This window comes from Cotesia glomerata, linkage group LG8 (genome assembly GCF_020080835.1).
Source record: "Cotesia glomerata isolate CgM1 linkage group LG8, MPM_Cglom_v2.3, whole genome shotgun sequence".
In the NCBI taxonomy this organism is placed as follows: Eukaryota; Metazoa; Arthropoda; class Insecta; order Hymenoptera; family Braconidae; genus Cotesia; species Cotesia glomerata.
The window spans coordinates 6,503,882-6,526,044 of record NC_058165.1 but is presented as its reverse complement, the minus strand read 5'-3'; the positions used below and the strand labels follow the sequence as shown (position 1 = coordinate 6,526,044).

At 32.2% G+C, this 22,163-nt stretch overlaps 2 protein-coding genes across 5 annotated transcripts in view; one reads left to right on the top strand and one right to left on the bottom strand.

The window, feature by feature from the left end:
* Window positions 1-681, bottom strand: part of LOC123270893 (putative polypeptide N-acetylgalactosaminyltransferase 9) — a 263,471-nt gene extending 262,790 nt beyond the window's left edge. For 2 of the 4 annotated variants that reach the window (XM_044737045.1, XM_044737048.1), the window contains exon 1: window positions 79-679. The gene's annotated coding sequence lies outside the window, so the exon portion shown is untranslated. Of the gene's footprint in view, window positions 1-78 lie in introns of all 4 variants that reach the window. The other 2 variants (XM_044737052.1, XM_044737053.1) reach the window with 2 other exon arrangements.
* A 12,757-nt stretch (window positions 682-13,438) lies between these two features.
* LOC123270545 lies at window positions 13,439-14,948 on the top strand. Its single transcript, XM_044736652.1, has one exon. It carries the CDS (start codon window positions 13,618-13,620, stop codon window positions 14,674-14,676), a length of 1,059 nt encoding a protein of 352 aa, XP_044592587.1. The 5' UTR covers window positions 13,439-13,617; the 3' UTR covers window positions 14,677-14,948.
* The last annotated feature ends 7,215 nt before the right edge of the window (window positions 14,949-22,163 follow it).

The window sequence follows — 22,163 nt, the reverse complement described above, 5'->3', positions numbered from 1 at the left end:
ACCTGAAACATAAATAAAAATAAATATGTATAACCAAGTTTAAATAAATGATATGAAAATAAAAGTGTAAACACAAACCTTGGACAGATGACAGCTCAGAAAAACAAAACAGAAAACAAACTCACTCACTGCACTGATACAAATTTATTTTTATACTTGTACTTAATACTGATAATTAAATAAAAAACTTACGCGGTTTATTTAAAAATTTATAATTATTTAAAATATGTTAGTTATTTAATTAATCATTAATTTTATTTAATACTTAAACTGGATAAATGGAAACTCAATAATATTATTTACGGAGAGACGGACGCGGAACAACAGACTGGCGCGAGAGACCGGCATGAACTGTCGCGACACCGTGGACTGAAGCTAAAGAACGAAGGCTGAAAGCAAGCCGTGCTGTAGTGGTATATTTAATATATATTGTATAGACTATGGTGAGTTGTATCTCCGTAGAGTTATGTGGTAGTGTTGCCCGAATAGAGCAGAACAGACCCGTGGACTGTAGACGGTAGACTCAGCACTGGTACGCGGATCGGCTTGACCACCGCTGCTGTCAACGACACGCGGACGGCGGACGTCGACCACCCTGCTTCTGCTTAGCTGCAGATCCCCTCTCGCTGGAAACTCGCAACTCTGCCGGGTATGGGTGCTGGGTAAGGGGCCAAAGCCCAATCTGTACTGTGTACTGAGCACCCTTTCTCGCTGCCGTATCGACTCCCACTCCGGGAAACTTGCCGGAGAAACACGAGTCACGATGGCGGGGGCGGAGGTTGCCGAGCTAGAACAAATATTTGCGGGAAAATTTGAATATTTTTTTTTAGGCGAAAATTATTATTTTTTTTTTTTTAATAATAATTTTTAAAAGAGAAGAATATGAAATTTTAAATTGTATAAAATTTTTTAAAAATTACAATGAAAATGTTTTTTTTTTTTTTTTTAAATTAAAACAATAAAAAATTCAGAACAGAAATTGTATTTTTTTTTTGTTTTTAAAAAAATTGACCAAAATAAAGTTAGCCAACATCTAAAAATTTTTATAATTTTTTTTTATGAAAAAAATTACTATAAAAAAATTTTTTTTTTAATTTTTTCATTTGTAAAAAACTTAAAAAACTATAAGTGCAATTTTTTATAAATATTTCTCAGTTCTAATTTTATAAATTAACCAAAATCAAAAATGTCGGCTAACTTTATTAATATGAAAAATTGTATTAAATTTATGAAATTATTTCAACAAAAGATGAATATTAAAATCAATAATAATAATAATTTCTTTCAAAATAAAAAATTGTAATTTATTTAATTCTGTTAAATAAATTGAATTCATATTTTTTTTTTTTTTTATTTAATTGAAAATAAAAAAATTTGGACAAGAAATTGTACGACAAATTTTTTAGAACATTGTTATAATAAGATTCAATGAACTTTATGAAATTATTTTAACAAAAGAAGTATATAATAATTGATAATAATAATAACAATAACAATTGTTTAAGAAGATATGAAGAATATGAAATTGTATGCAATTTTTTTAACTCAGTTAATTGTTAGAAGAATAATATTGATATTGATGAAAAATATTAAGTTAAATTCTTAAATCCTAAAATAATTAAAATTATTGTTTATTTGAAAATTAATAATGTAAATTATTAAGAAATTCAGACATCATTTTACTTGAAAATTTTTTTAAATAACTATTTTCAGAGAAATTGAATTTTATGATTTTATTTTAACAAAAGAAAACTAAAAAAATGTATAATAAGGTAAAAGACCCAGTTATTGACACTGGCCTAGTTGTTTGACACTTGCAATTTTATTCTAATTAAAAAAATAAAATGTTCACAAAAAAACAATTATCTTGAAATTTATAATTCAAAAATTATATTTATTAATTTATTAGAATTGATTTGTTTTTTTAATTAAAATAAAATTGCAAGTGTCAATAACTGGGTCTTTTACATTAATAATTGTTTAAGAAAATTTTTAATTGAAAATTCTTTTTTATTGATAATATTTTTTTAAATTTTTCAATTATTATTATTGAAAATTAAATATTATCATTCCTATATTTACAATCAAGAGAATAAAAAAAAAAATTTTGGTTTCAATATTTATGACATAAAATGCGTTGTTTATTTAAATTTAAGATAATTGAAAAGGTAACTGTGCCTTTTTACCAATTTATTTTTTTTTCTTTCGGTAAGCAGATTTTTCAATATTTTTTATTATGAAAAAATTTTCAAATTAAAAACTTTCTTTTTAAAAATTACAATATTAATCAAATGGGATTTGAGTAATAATTTTTATTGAGTGCATAATAATTACATTATAAAATTGAGATATAAAAGTCCAATCGATTGATAATATTTTTCACAAGTAATCACGTACATCAAGTTTTATGAAATTAAAATAATTCACACCTGTCTATATTCATCAAAGTAATGGTATTTAATTAATTAAAAAGTCATTTCCATCAATATTAAATCTTCATTTCTTAAAAACAGACAATGAATAATTAAAAAAAAAAATCAATCGTCAGTTGTAATACCTGATGGCTGATTGAAATATTGAAATAAAAGTAAAAAATTGTACGACTAAAGATTATGTTCAGTAAATTATGAAACAAAAAATATTTAATAAAAATAATAAATAATAATTATCCAGTTTACGAAAGTACGTCACATATTTTATCGTAGGATAATTTCGCTCTGACCAAAGAGTACACGGAGAAAAAAATTTTGCTATAGGAACTCTATAGTAGTTAGTTGTAAAAAGTTCCAGTAGATTAACGTTTTCTTATGGTAACAATACCGTTTGGCTCCTGCAACTCTACATCGTTGAGCTCTGAGAGCTAAACGTTATTTACCTCTCACAACTCTACAGGATCGTTCTGAGACTATAACAAATTTTTGGCAGTCTGATTAATAATTTTTTTTACGATTTAGCATTGATAATTTAATAAATAAATGCGACAGAACGAATTTATATTGCCAACAATAATTGTATATGACAAATAAGAATAGTATTATAATAGAAATGATATAATAATAGAACTTATATTACAAATAAAAATTATTTGTAAAATAAAAATATGGTCGTCACAAAATTATCTTATTTTCTTGATTATATTAATAAATATTGGACATAAAATCACTACCGTATATGCACAAGAAAAGATAAATAAACGAAAACAAATTTTATTTTGTGTTAAATGGGGTCTTTTGAATGTATTCCGATAACTTATTACTTATCACAATATATTCAACTAATAAATTTAATTAACAATCACTGCAAATGAACCTTGAAAAACCACAAATACAAAACTGTTCTAACGAAATTCAATTTGGCAAAAAAAAACCTATTTCCTTAAATAAATAAACTGGAAACTTAATTGTCCTCATATATTTTTAATATTATGGATCCGAACAAAAACAGTTTCACTGTAAAAAAAATCGCGCCAAGTCCACGTTCATAAGACTAGTAAGAAAAAAACATTTGTTTTTTTCTTTACAAAAATATATAAAATAAAAAAATTAAAAAATCCAAGTAACCGATATGATTGTTTATGATTTTCAGAAATTAAAAAAAATTTTGTTACAAATTTAAAAATTAAAAAAAAAGTTTGGAACGTATTTAGTGTGCGCGGTTGCAAAATTTAAAAACCTTGAAATACACAATGACGCACACCAAGTACGTTCCAAAATTTTTTTCTTAATTTTTAAATTTATAACAAAATTTTTTTTAATTTCCGAAAATCATAAACAATCATATCGGTTACTTGGATTTTTTAATTTTTTTATTTTATATATTTTTGTAAAGAAAAAAACAAATTTTTTTTTCTTACTAGTCTTATGAACGTGGACTTGGCGCGATTTTTTTTACAGTGAAACTGTTTTTGTTCGGATTTTAGTATTTTTTGTAATTATAATAAAAATTTACAATTGGTACCAACTTAATCAAATCTCGCGTTGGTTGCATTTTTTATAGCAAACTATCCCCTTGAAACTACAGTTTATGTAAAAATAATTCCAGCGCACCCTGGCGGGTGTAGATGCAAGCTGTGAAATATCTATTTTTAACTGTAGTTTCCCATCTAATGAAGGATTACTATGCATTCTCGAATTATTTAGTCTGTGGCAGATCACTTTGCCCATCGAAAAAAAAGTCAGGATCGAAATTTTTGCGTTGCTATAGTTTGTGCTGATTAAATTTAATAATTTCAAGTAGATTAATTGTTATAAGTGAATATAATTAATTAATAACAGTCAAATAAAGTATGAATTACTGTTATAATATACAATTTAGGAAAAAAAAGTACCGTAGAATTAAATAAAATTTTGCAACCTCAAAATACCATTCTGCTTACAGTAAACACAGTCGGTAGTCTGGCGCTCCGTTTACAGCAGATTTGAACGGAAATTGGCGCCAGATTCTACCGAATCTGTGGATGAGTAACAAAATAATTCTGTTTGTCATTTTAGAAGGTTATAAAATATGTCAGCGCACTCCACTACTGCGCAACGTAGAGCGCTCCCAACTATACCGTTTGGCTCTGAGAACAATCCCGTAGAGCTCAACAACATTGAGTTATCAGAACTAAATAACATTTTGTTACTGTAACTCTACAACGAACAGTAAATTGTGTATAGTTGTGGTAACTCTACAGTTAGGTTACCATAACGAAATTTTTTTTTCCGTGTATGTAATAGAAAGTGATTTATTTTTTCATTTCTTTCGGCTGTTAACTATAATCTAAACAGCAATCTGCAAGTTTAAGTATAAGTTGATACGTAAACAAGGATAGTTTAAGCAGAAGTTTAAGTAGAAGAGGAGCCAGCCTATTTGCAATTATCTCGCCAACTTGAAAGCGCGCATAAATAACGGACGATTCGCGATATTACCATTTAGCGCGAGATCTCATTCCAACGATTCTATCCTTACCTTTGCTCTGCTCTTCGTCCTTCTATTTGCGCACATACATTATCTGTCTACCTATCTATACATATGTATATAAGCGCATACATCACTATACATTTATGTTAAACCGATGGTTTATGAGGTAAACTTTTTTCGAAAAAACTATTTATTTTTACTTATTCTGATTTATCGATAAATTTGTAAAAATAATTATTACGTCAAAACAGATATATTGTTAAAAAAATTTGGATTACTTAATTCAATCAGTTTTAGTGTCTCGACTCGTGTGTTTTTATTATCCGTACTAAATTTAAAGTACATCGAGGTATTTTTGGATGCCAGTAGGGGTTGAATAGCGAAATACCTGATTTGATAGCTTAAACAGGGTCTTATCTATAGGTGAAAATAAACTTTTAACCCAAATCGCGGTTTTTGCTGATTCTGCGCTCTGGGGTTTAGGTGACTTGGGTAACCAGAATAAATAATTTACGCTCCTTCTTCACTGCTGAGGTAACTACCGATGAGCTAATAATACACATACAGAGAACGGTGAAATTACCCGATTTAATATTCTTATTTTTATGTAATATAACTCAATACTGTCCAGACACTTTTAAATAGATAAATTTTAGAAAGTATAAGTATATAAAATAGTTTTGGTTTTTATGTATCAATATTTTCATATTAAAATACTACACACATATTTCATGTTAACATAAGTCATGATAAATATAAATTTTCGTAATGTAACAGGATTTTTCCTTTTAATCTTGTACTTTAATTTTTATTATTGATATAAAATTTTTTTTCCATTTCAATGAAATTTTGTTTTCATTTTAATAAGAATTATGACCTTTTCGGAGTAAAACTCTTGATCCTTTAATTTTTTCAAAAATTCAGTCGTATGTCCATTTTTTAAGTTTACGAATAATTAAAACTGTCAATTTTTTTATATTTCTAAATTTTCAATTGTCTTTTTATTGACGTCTAAATTTATTATTTTACACATTTTCAAATATCTGTCATTTCACTTGTTTGTTTTATGGTTTTTGTCTAATTTCACAGATATCTTATTTTTAAATTTTATAATTTTATGCTTATCTTTTTTAAAGTAATTCCAATTTTTTTGGCAACTAAATTTTTACATTACTACTTTTATTATTATCGAAATTTTAGATTATCCTTATTTAGACAAATAATTTTTTTATTATTTCTAATATAATATTTATATAAATTTTTTACTTAGTGATTTCTTTATTTAGAGTTGTCCAAATTTTGATGTTTCCATTTTCCATAAAATTCTTGACCGGTACGAATTATTGAAACGCATCGTACAACAAAATATGAAAAAAGTTAGGTAAAACTAAATGTGCATGATTTAAGAGCTCATGTGATACATATGTTATTAAAATTTTTTTTAATTTCCCGCGCATTATTTATGACGTAAATAAAACGCCCTCTCGTGTTCGGTTATGCCAACTACTTATACTGAGAGAACTCTGTTTATTAACTTAAGAAATAAAACATATGACCGACCAAAATGGGAAAATTCGATGTGAGTGCCAATCAAAATGTTTTAATTACAACTAAGCGAAGCAATATTAAGCTTTGATATTGCATATACACGGAAAGAAATTTAAAAATTTTCAAAATTATAAAAATTCATATTTTTTCACTGTTTAACTCGAATAACTTTTGAATGGGATAACTTATTGAATCTCTGTAAATTGCATCTGAAAGCTCTTTAAATAAACTTTAATTTGAGTATCATATCATTTCGTAGTCCCAAAATTATGTCTTATTCCGCTATGCTAATTATGACATTTGCTATTGCATTCGCTTATAAAATTTTTATTTTATTTTTTTTCATTAGAACACTTTTATTGTAATGATTACACTAAAAATCAGACGTTAAAATTCAATTGTAATTTTGATTGATAAGTTATAAAATGAAATCTACTTCCATTTCGGCTGCCGAATGGTCTTTTTTTTAACATTTGTTCGAGGATTATGGATTAAAAATATAATTAATCTTGACGAGATAGGAACTTTGATTTTTAGGCCCCAGTAGAGCTATGCCTTAGGGGCTGTTCATAAATTACGTAAGCATAATTTGGAGCATTTTACAACCCCCCTCCCCCCATGATAAGCATTAGTAAGATTTTGAACTGATGCATCCACCCCCCTCTGAAATCTTACGTAAGATATACATCAATTTTGGGCTTTAAATAAGTTAAAAAATATTTTTAATTTTTAACAAATGCCATTGAAACGTAGTAGATTTAAAGGGAACGCTATGGAATGCGCCACTTCTTATTTAGAGAATTTATCAATTAATAAATTAAATCTTAGATTCTAACCATTCAAGGTACGTTTCAAAATGTGAGTTCTGCCTGGCTCCAGAGACTCGGTTACTTATAAAATCTAAGAATAAATACCTCGAACTGGCCGTAAAAACTAATAAAACCAACACCAATACTTATGTATAGCTTATTAATTAGGACTTCGAGTAGGTGTTACTTCTCCGGGTGAACTGGAACACGTGGCCTCTGGTACATGTTCTGGTGAATCCACCTTAAACCGCGTACTAGGAGTGGGATGTAATGGCAAGATGCAAATAACTGATTGACTTATTCGTTGGATAATTTGCTTATTAACTATAAAATAAATTATTTTAACCACTGATGCCTAACTTGGCAACATTCACACACGAACTGGAGCTAATTAGTAATATTAGATGCTTCGAATATTACTAATAATATATCAAACTGTTCTGACTGAACAGGCAAAGTGAATCAAACTATTTATTACAAAATAGGCAAAAACGGATTAATTAAACTTGACGGACAAGGTTGAATTTTTCAAATTAACACCAACTGGGTAAGATTCAACCTTATAAACCCCAAATGGATTATTTAAACTATTCCAACTGAATAGGATTCTATTACTTTAATTTTTACTATGTACATCAACTAGCATTTTTTAACAAAAATAAAAGATTCTGACACTCATGTCAGCTTCGCTCTTTCTGCCTTGTTTTAACAACTTATTACCAAACAATACTGTGTGTGACATTATCGATCGAGAATCTTAGTAGAAAAGTAATTTAAGTTACTGACTACTGAAATAATTTAAAAATTTTGCTTACGTAAGATTTGTCTACTAGCGCCCTCCCCCCTAAGTAAGCATGCATAGAGATTCAGCTTGACCCCCCCCCCTAATGAGTGCTTACGTAATTTATGAACAGCCCCTTAGCGCGTTCGCGCTGAAAGCATGCAATTAAAGATTATCTGAAGAGCTTTCAGGTACATTTTTATTGAAATTCAATACAATATCACATTCAAAAGTTATTCGATAAATAAACTGTAAAGAAGTGTATTTTGATCCTCTAATTTAAAAACTACAAGACCGATTAAGCTCATATTTGAACTTGACCTTTATATTTATCAGTAGAATAAATATACTGAATTTCGTAAAGATCCATTACAAAATGTAGACACCATCGTCGTGACAAGTCGCATTCTATAGATAAATATATAAAAACATACATATATAAGCTTTTGAACCATATAAATTTTCTGCCTCAGCTCGTTGAGTTAAGTCGAAATATATCAAAATTTTTTAAAAGGTGTGTCATGAGGACCAATGCAATAGTTAGATTTCTATGAAATCTACTAAAAACGTTATTTTGTGCTTTTTTTTCCATTCCGTTTTCGCGGATTTCTGCGGCTTGATATTTTCAGGGCAACATAGACATATGGGTATTTATTTCGAAGAGAATCTCAAATCCAATAAGGTCATGTAATTCAAAACTTATTATTATATTATTATTATTTTTCAGGAAAAAAAATTTTTTTTCAGCTAAGATTAGCCATCCATTAACCTAGTGGCGAAATTAAATTATCTATTGAAGAGCGACGTGCTTTTTTCGAAATTTCATCTTATACATGAGCAAAACAAGTTTGAAAATTAACTATCCACTGTTCTTAAATAGATGAATTTTAGAAAGTATAAATGAAATAGTTTTGATTTTTTTCTATCAATATTTCCATATTGAAATATTTACACACATGTTTAATGCTAGCATAAATGTTAGGCTTTAATCTATTATTATCATTATTATTATTATAATTAATAGCAAATAAATTTTAACTAAATTGATATGAATATATATGTCATTGTAAAAAAAAAAAACATTGTATATTTTATTGTACAGAAGCTATTACTAAACAAATAGATTATTATTATTATTATTATTATTATTATTTTATGTTATTTTATTTTATGCAGAAATAAAATAAAATCTGAATCTCTGACGGCAACTAAACGAGTTGTTGACATTCTTATGCACTCATCTCAACTAAACTCGAAATTGTTTCATCTTCTTTTCTCGTTATTACCTTCACCTGCATTATTCTATATTACTGTCTTACTTCTAAGTAAGTCGTGGATTCTGTAATAATTTCATTTCTTAATATCAACCCCTGTCATATAATGTCGTACGTAAATATAAACAAATGAAGATGAATGACGAATCAGCAAATTGATCAAAATTGATTAAAATGAGATGAGGAATTTATATTGTTTATTATTTTTTATTGGTACTGAATTTTTGTTTGTTTTATTTTATAAGGTGAAACAATATTAGGCGACAAGAAGTAAATTCAGTAAATTGTAGGAGCGTGTCTCAGTCTCGTGAATTACAAGATGGATGTTGCTAAATAAAATTAAGGATTTTTTAGGTGAAAGAGACTTTTTGAGATTAAGACAGTAACATGAAGGTTCACTTTTCTTCGCGCTCAAGTTAACAAGCTTTTTTACCCTCTCGGATCTAATGACAGACATTTATCTTTTTGGTTTATTTTATCTGCCAAGGAATATTTATCTTTTTGACTTTGGATAGTTTTGCAAGAATTGAAAAAAAAAAGATATTTTTCATATAATCGCATAGGTATTTCTTCAATGTTAGCATAGAAATATTTACTATGCTAATGTTGTTATAATTTCCATGAAACATGATGAAAATTCTTATCGAGCATAGTAATTATTATTATTATAACTATTATAATTATTACTATTACTAAACGAAGTGATTTTCCCTATGTGACATAGTAAAATTGCCAATACATCATAGCAAAAATACCTATGCTGACATACGAATAAAAACTATGTTATCAAAATATTAAGAGCAACAATTATGTTCAAATACCTGAAGACAGATTAGAGAACTCAATTACTAATTGTAAGAATGTTAACAAAAACAAAAATAGTCGTATAAATTCTAAAAATTCTTGGTTTAAAAAAAATTATTATTGATTTAAAAATGTTTTCTCTTGAACCAAATAAACTATCTTATAAATGAAGCAAAAACAAAAAGATATTAATTAATGAAATTCGTTAAACTGCTTTGGACGTTTTGAATTATTAACATTTTTTGAGATATAAGCTCATTTCGATATCACACTCATCGAAACCTTTCATTTGAATACACACATGAATTTTTTCATATATTTTATATACATATATGATACTAGCTGTTACTCGCCCGCTCCGCTGGGTGCTTTATAGAATTGTATTTTTAAATCTAGACTTGAATTTTAATTAGAGTATTGTTTTGACTTACACAGATTCCAAATTCTGTCGAATTGGCATGCACCTTTTTTCCATGTAATTATTCTAGCTAATATTCATTGTAACTTTCAATGTGCAATCATTATAATATTCCCGTGTCTTTCTTACAAAAATGAATAATAATTGATATGAAAAAAAAGTTTGTAATGAGCATTGAAAGTTTCAGTTAAAGAAATTGCAGGTCTCATAAGTGAAGAAATCTGCCTAGTATATAAACATAACCAATAGAACTAAAAAATTTATTTTAAGCAAATGACAATCGAATAGCATAAATTTAGTTGCAATAAAAATTCATTATTTTTAAGTCAAAAAAATATAGGTTCCGGATAAGTAATCACCAACATATCATATACTAAAACCTTCTCTGAAACACGCTGCCTCTTATGGTATTAGTATTATTTTGATCGGTTCAGTTGTTTTCGCAGTGTAACCGGACAAAAAAATTGACTCTCCATTTATTAGTACACTGATAAAAAAATTAACTTGACTTGAGAGCCAAAATCTTGAATCAAGAATACCATTTTGAAGAAAATGATTTTCTTGAGTCAAGAGAATAAATTCTTGAGTGAAGAAATTATTCTTGATTTAAGTAAATTTTTCTTGTTTCAAGAATTTATTCTCTTGACTCAAAAAAATCATTCACTTCAAAATGGTATTCTTGGTTCAAAATTTTGGCTCTTGAGTCAAATTAATTTTTTATCAGTGTATAGATTTGTTACATATAAAATATATAAAAAAATTCGTTCCAAACCAACCGTCGGGGGTCGCTCCGGTAGCCAACTTGTACTGGCATGGGTTTTCTCTGTAGTTTCCCCATCGCCACTATTCCAACAGCCATTCCAAACAGATGAGTTTATATCTCTAAAAATATTATTAATTGACAGGATACAGTGTAATTTTTGTATTATTGACATTTTCAAAGATATAAGCTTATTATATATTTTCAAAGATAATAAGCTCATTCCGATATTACACTCATCGAGACTTTTCATTTGAATACACACATGAATTTTTTCTTATATTTTATATTTATGATATTTCTGGAGTATATCAAATAATAATTAATTATATTTATTAATGAACAAATTATTTCCAAATAAATTAATAAAATAACAGTTAATAAATTCTTATATCAGTGCAGTTTCGAGTACTGTACTCTTTTAAAATTTTTCTATTGGTATATATATAAAATACACGACTAAGTATAATACAACCAAGTTTGAAATAAAATTATATGTCTGTGGTATTGCATACGAATAGGATGAGTTTCTGGTGCAATTAAACTTTGATAAACCCCGAGAGATTTATGCAGATAACATTTGAGATTAAACTACAATGATAAGATGGCCGGTTGGTTCTACATTCTGATAAACATTAATATTAATGACACCTTAAACAGCAGATACCAGTTTTTTTTTTAATTTTCAATTAAAAACTAAAAAAAAAAATAAAGTAACCCAAACATTTGCAGAAAATTTTAATTCTATTCATAATTTTGTTTACTACGCTATCATAATACGTAGTATTGTAACGTAAATAATCCTCAAACAAAGATAGGTATAAATTGATAGTTTGTTTAAAGAGATAAAAATGTAATTTAATTGCAGATAATACGCATTGTAAACCGATACGTTCCGTGTAAAGCGTGTTGTATGTTTATAATATGAACTTAAAAATAAACAACCGAATCTACCGCTCGTGCGTAAATAGTAAACCTCGGTGTATTCATGCTAATGTTCTACAAAGTGAAATTATTTATTATATTGTAATAAATTATAAATTTGTTTTTATATCTACTTACTATTTTATATTACCAGTGACTTTAATATTAATACGGGGAAATTTAAATAAAGAGTATCTATCGAGTTAAAATTATATTCGAATATTGTTATTGCTATTACTGTACGTTAAATCAAATAATTCATTTTATAACCGTGCAGGCTATAAACGAATATGAATATGAAAAAGTAAATACCCTTTTTATTTAATCAAATTTAATTAATTAAAAGTTTTTATTGTTGTATTGGTATTGTATTAATTTAATTAACTTATTAAAATAATTAGCGCTCATTGTGATTATTCATCAAAGTGTAAATGCATTTTATTTTAATTAAATCTTTTGTTTTAAATTTTACTGATTATTATTTAACGGATGGATCAGTATCACTATTCAAAAATACATTGAAAAATAATAATAATAATATTTCCGGAGTTATGAATATTTTTATAATGTCTTAGTAATAATTTTTCGTTTTTCACAATTTGACCCATTACTTAAGTACCTACACGGTGAGAAATTTCCATTATTTTTTATTCTGCATGGATTTTAGATATTACAATGGTGCATATTACTAGTGAACCTTATTGACTCAGAATAAAATTTTACAATGGCCCATAGTAATTTCCGAAACAAATGAAATCAGACATAGTAAATGGTAGAAATTGAAATGTACCATAGTAAAATGAAATATGCAATAATTTAAATTTCCGAATGTACTATAGCAAAAAAAATAAGAAAACGTTTGTAAAAAATTGTGGGAGTACTTTTCCACTCTCACAAATTTTTGCGTCAACCACCGTACTCTTTGGGCCATAAAATCCCTTCCCCGGCATTCAAGGGGCTCATGACGTCACGGGACCCCAAGACCAACGCTAAGTGTTAGCAAAGGCTAACACCCTCAAGAGTCAAGGGGCAGGAGGCAGATTTTCCTCAGCCACTGAGATATACACACCTACGGTCTAGGACACATCCTATTTTCCTTTATTTCACGCATCGTATTATTGTAATCGCGAAGTACTATATTGACATTATTATTTATACACGAATTTTATCTATTGTATTGTTTTCTGATAACTATATTCTACGGGATTGATTATTTATTGTGAGATTTAATTAACTTCATCCGAATATTGTAAAGAGTATAGTTATAACTTGAATAAATTATAAAACGAAAGAAATAGATTACTACAGAGTCAGAAGTGGGATACACTATCGTGCTCACATAGTGAATAGTGTAGTGAATAGTGCGGTGAATAGTGATTTTTAATAAATTTAAAATCATGAGTCGTGACCGAAGATCAAGGCGGGACCGTGATCATGAGAGTGATCGTCACCGGAAAGATCGGCACAGATCTCGATCACCGCATCGCCACCGGGAATCACCACCTCGGCAGAGGGGTGCTTCCAATAGTCGATTGAATCCAACTGTACCAAACAATCGACAAACTGACAGTGAAGCCAGCAGCAGCAGGAGTAGCGAGTTCCTGATGATTGAGAAACTCACAGAGGTCCTCTCAGGCTTTGCACAGTCAGCACGTACACCAAGACCTAGCGGTGGCAGTTTCACCAACGAGAAGGCGATTCCGGAGTTTGATCCCAAGGAAACCAGCCTATCTGCTGCGGAGTGGATTGCCAAGGTCAGCGCACACGCTAGTCTTTATGGATGGGACGAGCGGACAACACTTTATATGGTGACATGCAGGCTTAAAGGTAACGCAAAACTTTGGTATACAGAATTGCATGATTCGCAGTTAACGTGGGGGGCATTCTCTTCTTTAATTGCCGAGCAGTTTCCGGGTGAGTCGAATTACAGTAAATTATTTAAAGAAGCCGCGAACTTCGAATGCGCCGTAGGTCATGATCTTGTTGCGTACTCTTTCCTTAAAATAGGAAAATTGAAGAAATTAAAACTTGAAATACCGGAGAATAAATTAGTTTCATGTGTAGTTGGGGGGATTCAAGACGATTCGATCCGCACTACTTTAATGACTCATAAATTCCAAACTATCGCGGAATTGAATGAGCGTCTCGCGAATTACGAAACTACGCATAAATCAAGAGATAAGAGTAAAGACGCGAAAAGGTCACACGCGCGAGAGTCCAGTAAAGTCAAAACTCGGGAAGACAAATCGAAAAACGTCTGTTACGGTTGCGGTAAACCTGGTCACCAACGTCACAACTGCCCAGAAGCAGATAATATTAATAAGCCAAGTAATTTGAAATCGACCAAAGAAACATCGGATGAAGACCCGTGTGGTTATTGCCATAAACCGGGTCATACGGAAAAAAAGTGCTACACCAAGCAGCGGGACGAAGCTAGGAAGAAGAAATCCGCATGACTAGATGTATGCTCAGTCGAAGTTAGTAAACCATTAATAACATGCGTCGTGAATGAACAAGGGAAAGAGTGTATGGTTGATTTGGGCAGCGACTGCTCAGTCATACGAGATCGCGAAGCTCGCTCTTTGGGATTAAAACTAAGACCAACTCAGGAAACATTGTCCGCGTTTAATCAAGCCGTAGTAACCCCAATCGCGAGAGCGAAATTGAAGCTCAAAATCAACGACACTACCTTTAGATTAAAAGCGTTTGTGGTCCCAGACGATCAGCTATCAAGGGATATTCTCATTGGCCGTGACATCCTCAGGAAACCCCGGGTCAAAAGCTATCGTAGATGCCACCGGTATACAGATCATTAGAGACACCGTTGAGGTACATATGGTTGAGGCCGGTAAGCGGAAGATAGAAGTAGCTGATGTATGCTGCCCGGGAGTGGATGAAGACAATCGGGATAAACTCGTAGATCTCTTGAATGAATTCCGGGACTGCATTGCTCTTAACATGAAAGAAATCGGCAAAGCCAGCGGAACAACTATGAAGATTCGACTAACAACCGACGCACCTGTTCATTCAGCACCACGACGATTATCTTACGACGAGCGTAACAAAGTTAAAGACTTAGTTAAGGAATTATTGGATGGGGAAATTATTCGGGAAAGCCATTCGCCTTATGCAAGTCCGATAGTAGTTCGTCACAAGTCCGGAGGAGATATCCGCATGTGTATCGATTTTCGAGGAGTAAATACGGTCACCGTCGTCGATCCTCATCCTATGCCTCACATAGATGACCAGATCGATCGATTAAGCGGAGTTTCATATTATATAACACTCGATTTAAAATCCGGATTTTATCAAATCCCTATGGACAAAGATTCTATCAAAGTGACTGCATTTGTAACCCCAGACGGTCATTACGAATTTCTACGCATGCCGTTTGGCTTAAAAAATGCACCCGCTGTTTTCCAAAGAGCCATAAACACTGCTCTCGGAGAATTGAGATTCACAATAGCCTTAGTGTATGTCGACGACATTCTGGTTATAGGCTCAAGCATAGAAGAGGCTTTCAAAAACCTAAGGCTTGTTTTGAAAGCTCTCAGGAGTTACAACTTCACGCTTAATTTAGAGAAGTGTAAGTTCTTTCAAACAAAGATCGACTATTTGGGCCGGGAAGTATCCAGGGATGGAGTTCGTCCAGGCGCTCATAAAATCGAAGCCGTTAAAAACGCAGAAATCCCTAAAGACGTGAAAGGAGTGCGTTCATTCCTTGGCCTTGCGGGATACTTCCGGAAATTTATTAAACACTTCGCCCAAAAAGTCTCGCCACTAACAGATTTGTTGAAGAAAAACAGTCCTTGGGTTTGGACTGAAAAACATACTGGAGTAATAAACGAAGTAAAAGAAATATTAACAACAAGACCCGTTCTTGCTATCTATGACCCGACCCTTGAAACTGAGGTTCATACAGACGCCAGTTCAATAGGTCTTGGAGCCATGCTCATGCAAAAGCATGGGAACGAAAAGAAAGTTGTCTCTTACTATAGTCGTAAAACAACCCCGATAGAACAAAAATATCATTCATACGACTTGGAAACTCTTGCGGTCGTTGCAGCCCTCAAAACCTTTCGCGTATACCTGATAGGGATAAACTTCACTGTAGTTACTGACTGCAGTGCCGTGCGGGCGACCGCTGTAAAAAAGGATATACAACCACGTGTTGCCAGATGGTGGGTATATTTACAAGACTATAATTTCGACATTGTATATCGACCGGGCGTTCAAGGAGCGCATGTTGATTATTTAAGTCGGTATCCCATTGAATGCTTAGCTATTGATGTCACTCCCAGCGAGTGGATCAAAGTTGCTCAAATGCAAGATCCCGACACTGAGACAATCATGAAGATCCTGGAGTCTGGAGATAGTCAAGCGAGTACAAAACATTATTTTGAAATTTATGACCTTAGGAACGGAGTAGTTTTCCGAAGAACCGAGAATGGTAATAGATGGTTAGTACCACGAGCTTCTCGTTTCCACGTCGTGAAAATATGTCATGACGATCAGGGACACCTCGGAATTGATAAGACTCTCGAGAAACTGCGCGAACATTATTGGTTTAAAGGCATGAAGAGATTTGTTTCAAAATACGTTACTGCATGCTTACAATGTCTGTATTATAAGTCTACCTCTGGCCGTAAGCCTGGCATGTTACACCCCATAGAGAAGGTTGCCCTCCCTTTCCACACGATTCACATTGATCATGTGGGTCCGTTTGTCAAAAGTAAACGAGGCTATACCCAGATACTAACTATAGTTGACGGGTTTACTAAATTTTGTATTCTGGAGCCAGTGAAGGACGTTAAAGCCAAGTGGGTCATTCGAGCACTGACCCAACTCTTTTCACTTTTTGGAGTTCCTACTAGGATCATCAGTGACAGAGGCACGAGTTTTACGTCACAATTGTTTGCTGCTTTTTGTAGAGAATACAATATCAAGCACGTTCTCAATGCAGTCGCAACACCAAGGGCGAACGGACAGTGTGAGCGTATGAATCGGACGTTGCTGAATTCATTAGCAACTTCCAGTGCAGGGGCAGACGAAGACCAATGGGATAAATTTGTAAAGATAGTCCAGAGTGGTATCAATAGTGTTACTAATCGGACTACACAAAAAACCCCAGCTCAACTTTTACTTGGTTACAGGCCCCGCAGTATGGCAGATTCTGTCCTTTTAGGTTCAATTCAAAGCTCGTTGGACGCCCTGGATCTCAAGGAGATGCGAGAACAGGCGAAAGCAGCTACGGAAGTTGAACAGGAAAAGCAGAAGGCCAGGTTTGATGCCAAGCGGTCCAAACCACCACAGTATGCTGTCGGCGACATCGTTGTGGTTGCTACCAATCCGGTCGCGACTGGACAGAGCAACAAACTAGTCGCCAAGTCTAAGGGTCCTTTCAAGGTTACTGCAGTGCTGCCCAATGACCGGTATGAGGTCCAAGACTTGCGGGAGCTGCAGAAATCCAGGGGCCAAAAGACTGTCGTAGCGGTTGACAGGATGAAAAGATGGATATCCTTCAACGCACTGGAATAAATTAAGGTGAGATTATGATTCCTAATCAATGTTTGTAGTTTATAGATCTCAGAAACGTGTCTTTGGGTCGTGTAATGGACCAAAGAAGGGTGACCAGAACAACAGCGAGTGCTCTGGCGTTGAGGATCCATGAGGGGTCTCCGGGATGCTCGACGGTGAGCTGACTCCCAGGGACAAGCAACGAGTTGCGTCGTCCGGATTCAGTAACCGTGCTGGTCTTTCTGAGAACTCCGAGCCACTGGGTCAATTGGACAAGGCAGTGGATGCTCGATCTCACCTACTGCCAAGGCAAGAGCTTCTGGAGCCTGTCAGCTTGCTACTGACGGGAGGAACCTTGGAAGTTCTTGGCCAGTCTGGCATGACTAGTTTCCGCCAAGTCGGGGGCTTCTAGAGCCCATCAGCTTGTCACTGATGGGAGGAACCATGGAAGTTCTCGGCCAGTCAGGCACGACTAATTTCGCCAAGTTTGGGACCTTTAGAGCTCGTCAGCTTGTCACTGACGGGAGAGACTATGGAGGTTCCAGGCCAATCAGGCGTGGACTGTTTTGCCAAGTCAGTCGTTCTCTTGGTTCCTGGCCCCTGGTCAAGGCAGGTTCGGAGGACACTGGCCTAGGTTGGACCAGTTGGCCGCTAGTTAGAGTGTCATGCTGGACTTCAGTCAAGAGTCTTCAGGGACGTACCCTCTAGCGCTAGGCCCAGACAACTCAGTATGTGTATACCTAACTGAGGTCTCATCCTGAACAGGCATCCGTGGACTATACCGTTTTGGTAAACGGGTTTCACGGGGTAAGGCCCTGGAATGGTTGAGAATCCTATTTTTCCTATCCCTAGGCGCCACCTGGTTGCTATCGCGGGTCGATTCATACTCTTGGGAAGAGCTGATCACTCTGACTAGAGGAGTGTGGGTTGAGCGGCGATAGTCACCTTCTTGTAGTTTCAATACCCTGATCGGGTCATTAATAAGGATTTGTTTGGATGAATTTTTCAGATCCAGGTAGTCAAAGCCGAGGACGGTTTGTGTGGTCAGGAGAGGCCGAATGTGGGAGTACTTTTCCACTCTCACAAATTTTTGCGTCAACCACCGTACTCTTTGGGCCATAAAATCCCTTCCCCGGCATTCAAGGGGCTCATGACGTCACGGGACCCCAAGACCAACGCTAAGTGTTAGCAAAGGCTAACACCCTCAAGAGTCAAGGGGCAGGAGGCAGATTTTCCTCAGCCACTGAGATATACACACCTACGGTCTAGGACACATCCTATTTTCCTTTATTTCACGCATCGTATTATTGTAATCGCGAAGTACTATATTGACATTATTATTTATACACGAATTTTATCTATTGTATTGTTTTCTGATAACTATATTCTACGGGATTGATTATTTATTGTGAGATTTAATTAACTTCATCCGAATATTGTAAAGAGTATAGTTATAACTTGAATAAATTATAAAACGAAAGAAATAGATTACTACAAAATAAAAAATTTTAGAGTAAAAAATGTTTTTAGCAATCAAAAAAAATATCAAACCAAACAAGATTTTTTTTGTTTGCAATAATTTTTAAAATATAGTTTTTTTTATTTTTTTTTTCATTTTTAACAATGAACGTAGGATTTGTTTTGGCAGTTAATTTTATTATGAATAATTATAAACACAATATATAACTTTTAAATTATTTTTTATTATTATTAGAAGTGTCGGTTGCAGGTTAACCATCAAATGTTTGTTTTCATTTTAATTTTTCACGGTAAATTATTAAATATTTTATTATTTATGAATCTTACAAATTTTCATTAACTATTCATGTGTTGATGGATTTATAAACTAATATTTATTTAAAACTTAATGTTTATTGCAATTTTCATAACACCGTTAACCACTACTGATAGCGTTTATAGACTTATGTTGACAAAACAAAGCAGCACGAAAAAATGAAAGAGCGCGCGTCGCGACTGACGCGCATACGTTTACTATGGGACATTTGAAAATTTCATAGTCACAATTTTAAATTTAAACCGAGTACACGTGACTAAATGTGAAACTTTTTTATAAATTTTTATTGTCGACTGAGCAACAGAAATTTTACTATGGAACTATAATGAAAAGTTTTAAGCACACTAACAGTTTTTGTTCTGTCAGTTTACGAAAATTTTTTATATATGTTTATGTAACAGTTGCATGGTCAAATTTACTATGGTCCCTTGTAAATATTGATTGGTACAATATGATATTCTTAAATTTTTATGGTAATATTTTGAATTGAGTCATTAAGGTTCAGTCTTATTATGTATGCATAGTAAATTTCTACAGAAATTTCTCACCGTGTATATCTTCTAAAATATTGAAGATAGCCCCATAGTATGATGACGTTTCCCGTAGGAAATTTCTTAAGCTACAATTTTGGTTTCTTATAATTTTTTGATGAAATTAATATTCCAGGAGTTGTAGACATTTTTATTGTGACTTGATAATGATTTATCACTTTTTAATTACGTGAGTAAAACTTAAGAAGCTACACAGAAAGAAAAATTTCTTGACTGGGGAACAAAATTCTTGGCTCGAGAAAATTTTCGGGTGCCTGAATGAAGACCGAAGTTGTGTTGCCGAAGTAAAAATTTTTCTTGAAATTCTGTTCTTGGTGGAAGTAATTTTTAACTTCCCGCTAAGAAAATTGAAAATTTTCAAAAATCGGAAAGTTATTGGTTTTACCCCATTTTGCAAAAATCGAGTTTTCATCAGATCTCGACGTTTTAAGGTCACAGGAAGCTTTCCTGACTATTCCCACGATGGTGTCCGTGCGGCTGTATGTATGTATGTATGTATGTATGTATGTATGTATGTATGTATGTGTGTGTGTGTGTGTGTGTGTGTGTGTGTGTGTGTGTGTGTGTGTGTGTGTGTGTGTGTGTGTGTGTGTGTGTGTGTGTGTAAACCTCTTATAACTTTTGAACGGCTCGGCCGATCGGATAGAAATAGGAGGCGATCTAAAACGTATCATTGCCATTAAATTTCGTGAAAATTTGAATCGATTCAGTTCGCTAGATTTTGAGAAATTTTAAAAATAAAATTTTCGAAAAATCGTATTTTTAGAATAACTTCAAAACGGCTTCACCGATCACTTCCAAAAACTAATCCGCTCTTAATTTTAAAAAACCACGTCGATTGCCACCAGTCCCGTCAAAATCGGTTGATTCGTTCGAGAGTTATCGAAAACGAAAAATTTCGAAAAAAGTGTTTTTTTCACATAACTTCGACATTCCTTTTTGAATCGTTTTTGATGAAATAAAATAATTATTAGAGCCTAAAAAACCACGTCGATCGCCACCAAGAACGTAAAAATCGGTTGATTGGTTCGTGAGTTATCATTATCGAAAAAATTCGGAAAAAGTGAATTTTTCAAATTTCTCTAAGATTTTCGGTTCGATCAGTTGGTGTTCAAAAGTATATTATAGAATTTGAAAAACTGCGTGGAATACTGCTAACTGCGTGAAAATCGATTCATTCATTCAGAAGTTATTGCGGTTTGAAAATTCAAAAAATACTGTTTTATTAAACGTCTATCAGACTTTTGAGCTCGATGAGCTCAAAAGCTTCGAACAGCTAACTCTATGAGCTCGGAGAACTCGAAAACATATAAATTATATTTTTAAGCTCGAAGAGCTTCAAAACCTCATAAGTGCAATTTTAAGCGTTTAGATATGGAATTAGCGGGAAGTTGCAGGGATGGCCTTTAGGGTCTACCGTATTCCAGATTTTTTCTTAATTTAAATTATCATAAATACTTAATTCAATAAATCTTTATATTTGATCAAGATTTTTAAATACTTTAGGGAAGCAGCCCCACCTACTTCAGCTGAGAAAAAAATTTTCTCACCTTGAAAAAATTTTTCTCTTCAATATTTGATAGCCATTTTATATTATTTTAGCGTGTAATTATACATATTGAATGAAAAAAATTGATACAATATTATTTGATCTTCCCATTTGACATGTTAGTCAATAAAAATATTAATGAAAATTTACTATCTTTATATTTAATTTTTTGGAGCAAGAGATTTTCTTGATTTAAATAAATTTTCTTGGATCAAAATACGTATTTCTTAAAGCAAGAGAATTAATTTTGTTAGAATAAATGAAATTTCTTGTGTCAAAAAAAATTTTTTTTTTCGCTCAAGAAAATAATTTGGAAGAAAAATATTTTCTTGGCTCAAGTGAATCTTTCTTTCTGTGTACTATATCTTTAAAAATATGAAAGATAGGCCTTTTGTATAAAAATGTTTTTGTTAGGAAATTTTTTAAGCTACAATTTTAACCTTACATAATTTTTTGATAAAATTAACATTTTGGAAGTTATAATTATTTTAAGAGTAATTAGATAATAAATTAGTATTTAATTCAATAATT

What these genes read in the sequence shown, in the direction of transcription:
- LOC123270545 (XM_044736652.1), top strand. Translation starts at nt 13,618, where the DNA reads ATGAGTCGTGACCGAAGATCAAGGCGGGACCGTGATCATGAGAGTGAT.